The sequence below is a fragment of the Pteropus medius genome, unplaced genomic scaffold (assembly GCF_902729225.1).
Source record: "Pteropus medius unplaced genomic scaffold, Ma_sr-lr_union100, whole genome shotgun sequence".
Classification (NCBI taxonomy): domain Eukaryota; kingdom Metazoa; phylum Chordata; class Mammalia; order Chiroptera; family Pteropodidae; genus Pteropus; species Pteropus medius.
In genome coordinates this window covers 12,034-15,971 of record NW_024342411.1, presented here as the reverse complement: position 1 = coordinate 15,971, position 3,938 = coordinate 12,034, and the positions used below count along the sequence as shown (strand labels likewise).

At 39.1% G+C, this 3,938-nt stretch overlaps 1 protein-coding gene across 1 annotated transcript; it reads left to right on the top strand.

The window, feature by feature from the left end:
- Window positions 1-561: 561 nt before the first annotated feature.
- LOC120600319 (olfactory receptor 18) lies at window positions 562-3,578 on the top strand. Its single transcript, XM_039859805.1, has 2 exons — window positions 562-582; window positions 2,625-3,578. Exon 2 carries the CDS (start codon window positions 2,748-2,750, stop codon window positions 3,576-3,578), a length of 831 nt encoding a protein of 276 aa, XP_039715739.1. The 5' UTR covers window positions 562-582; window positions 2,625-2,747.
- The last annotated feature ends 360 nt before the right edge of the window (window positions 3,579-3,938 follow it).

The following is a 3,938-nucleotide window of genomic DNA, read 5'->3' as shown; positions in this document are numbered from 1 at the left end:
TCTTTATCCACTATTTGGTGGATGGGCATTTAGGTCGCTTCCATATCTTGGCTATTGTAAATTGTGCTGTATGGCCAAAGAGTCAGTTTAATTATAATTTAGTCAGAGTGTCCATGGCCATTAGTGGATTTTTGAGAGGAATGGGTGCTATTACAAAAGAGAATTTAGACAAAGCAATAGTCCCAATGATAAATGTGAGGCATAGACATCCTTTATTTTTATGTTTGAGAACTTCCTAAGATTTTAGAGGCTATCATGTTAAAATTTAGTGGCATCATTAGTTATTGCTGTAATTTGAGACATGGTATTGGTTGAGGACATGAAATTTTGCCAATTGGTGCATTTCAGCTGATGTTAATGTTAATTCAGAACCTGTGCTGAAGAAATGCAAAAGCCACTTGGTACCTATTAGCTTTTCTTCTATAAATTCTTTCATTATATTCTGTAGTTCTTGCTGGGTCAAATTGTTCACCTCTGTTTCTGTTTTTTGTTTTCTTTCCATACCTAGGTTTCTGTGTGTGTGTGTGTGTGTGTCTTTCTTTCATTCTTCCTTCCTCTTTCTTTCCTCCTTTATTTTATTACTAGATATACTTTAAGGATGGTTCTCTCTATTCTGTTCATATTTATAGATTTCTTTCTCCAGAGAATCTCGAATTCATATCTTCAGGGTGAGGGACCTTCTCCATGATGATGGTTGCTTTGTAGGGTTCACGTACCACGTGCTTAAATCAGATTGGAATTAAGCCTTTTGCTGTGCCACAGAAGTGCGATGGGTGCCGTTCTAAAACCCTGAGGATTCAGATCTTTGTCGAGACAAAGACATGGGTAACAGCAAAGCAGACACATTTAAAGGTCCTGGCATTTCTCGGTACTTAGATGTGCAGATCTCAGCATGACACATAGTAGCTGCATTTCCTTTTCTCCTCTCTTCTTCTCTTCTCCTCTCTCCCATCCCCACCATTCCCTTTCATTTTCTCTGTCTTCCTTTCTGTCTCTGTCTCTCTCTCTCTTTCCTCCTCCCTGCCAAATTCCCTTTAATGACTACTCTTTTGTGAGAACCACCCCGATGGACCTATGCTGCACACAGGGCAAATAAACTCTTTCTCCCGAGCACAATAGGGGCAAATGCATGGTGAAACACACACCAATCAGGGGAAGTATCTTTCCCGAGACCCTAATGTCATTATATTTTCATTTTAAGACACAGATAGGTCTTGGCCAAGACACAAGTCCCAGGGCTATATTAAGGAAAGATCCAACTCTATGGTTTTGTCTCCATTCGGTAGGTAATTGTAGAAACTTCTAAGCAAGGTCAGTAAGCTATATATGAAAGGATCAGAAAGACTCAATAAATGTAGCACAATGTGGCACTGTCCAAAGTGCAAGCTTGCCATCACACAGCAGATCCAGAGCAAGAAAAGACACTTTCGATGCTGCTGGTTCTTGTCTCCATATCTGACTCACCACGACAAGTGCAGTGAATGCTCTGCAGGAATAGGATGGGCTCTCACCCCAAATTAGGCTTGGATACTGAGGCTGAAAATTCTACACATTCAACAGGGTATAAAATGTTTTATTCCTCATATGGATGTCTCCCTTTGTGGATGAAGCATAGGAGCCCATCTAAGCTGGCCTGCAAAGACATGAGAGGTCAAGGATATTGGCTTTTTTAAAAAATTGTGGATGGGTTGTGTGGTCAGAGTGAGAGTTCCTGCATATGTGAGGTTTGAACCTTTGGATGTCGCCAAAGGAGGAAGGAGCTAGCCTTTTAAAAAATTGAGATATAATTGACACATAACATGATATAAGTTACAGGTTCAGAACATAATGTTTAATATTTGTGTATATTGCAAAATGATCATGACAAGTCTAGTTAAGATCTGTCAGAGTACATATTTGCAAATTTTTTATTGTAAGCAGAACTTTTAAGATCTACATGCTTAGTAACTTTCAAAAGCAAAATATAATATTATTAATTATACTAACCATGCAGTACATTACACCCCCATGACGTTTTTATTTTCTAAGTGAAGGACTCAGGCTTTCTTATCAGGTAGTCCAGATGTTGGGCAGAATGGGAAGAGAAAGTGGTGTGGTTTAAAATTTGTAAGTAGCCAAATATCACACACACACAAAAATGGAATCAGACACTTTATTACATAGCTCTTTTATATGTTTATAAATAGTCCAAATCAAGGGAATTAATTGCACTGCATTTGGATAAATTAAATATATTTAAATGCTTACTAGTGTCCTTTAATTAAAGAAACCAATAAAGAATATTTTTTTTTCTTAAGGGTGAATGATATTTCTCATTTCTTGCTTTCCTTCACAGGAAGGGACTGATAGGTTATGATGTTTATTGATTTTTATATCTCTAAATAACCTTGCTCCTCTAATTTCTCTAGCTCATTCTTTCCAAAGGATGCATGTAGTAACAGGTTAATGGAGCAAATTCAATGTGAAAAAGGTTCTCAGAGGAATGTTTGTCATAACTTGGAAATACTACTGAAGGAGTATGGTCTTCGAGTATAAATACTTTATTTATAAATTGCTTAAACTCAAAATATAGACTCACTGATGGATACTTGTATGCTTGTTTCCTTTATACCAATCCTCCTTTATTTTCCAAAAGGTGTCTCTGCTATGTGGAACCACAGAACATAACAGGTGTCTTGCAATTTCTCCTCCTGGGACTCTCAGATGATCAAGAACTGCAGCCTCTAATTTTTGGGCTCTTCCTGTCCATGTACCTGCTCACCATGCTGGGAAATCTGCTTATCATCTTGGCTGTCAGCTCTGACTCCCACCTACATACCCCCATGTACTTCTTCCTCTCCATCCTATCCATGGCTGACATTGGTTTTACCTCTACCACCATCCCCAAGATGATTTTGGACATCCAAACTCACAGTGGAGTCATCTCCTATGCCGGCTGCCTTATTCAACTGTTTTTTTTTAATCTTTTTGGATGTCTGGACAATACACTCCTAACTGTGATGGCCTATGACCGGTTTGTAGCTATTTGTTACCCTCTGCACTACCTGGTCATCATGAACCCCTGCCTCTGCAGCCTGCTGGTTCTAGTGTCCTTTTTGATCAGCCTTTTGGACTCTCAGTTGCACTGCTTGTTGATGTCACAACTTTCCTTTTGCACAAATGTGGAAATTCCTCATTTCTTTTGTGACCCTCCTCAACTCCTCAAGCTGGCCTGTAATGATACCTCCACCAGTAAAATATTGATCTATATTATTGGTGTCATCTTTGGTGGAGTTCCACTCTCAGGGATCATTTTCTCTTACTATAAAATTCTTTCCTCCATTCTGAGAGTCCCATCTTCAGGTGGGAGGTATAAAGCCTTCGTCACCTGTGGTTCTCATCTGTCAGTTGTTTGCTTATTTTATGGAACAGCCTTTGTGGTGTACTTCAGTTCAACTGTTTCACATTCTCCCAAGAAAGGTGCAGTGGCCTCAGTGGTGTATACGGTTGTTGTCCCCATGCTAAACCCCTTCATCTACAGTCTGAGGAACAGGGACATCAAGAGAGCCCTGCAGGGGCTCCTCAACAGAACAGCATAGTTTCAGTACTGCTCCCCTCCCCCACTTTTTGGTCAATGGATTAGAAATTACTTCAAAACCAAACATCTGGAATTGGTAAAATGCCTCTTTTGGCACACGATTTTTATAGCTCATGGTTTTCATTTCTTTTGATCTATTATTTCTGAAAGTCGCTCATTTTGGCACATATCTGATGGGATTAAGGGACTATTCTGTGATCCTATGTATGTCAAAATCACTGCACAATTGAATTTAATTACAAATATGAAATCTAATGTATTTGTCACCAATGACCCAGGCATCCTGTAGATATTGACAACTCTCTTTTGAATATATAGCTATATATGATTCCCAACCGTTTTCACCATCCATGCCTATTTT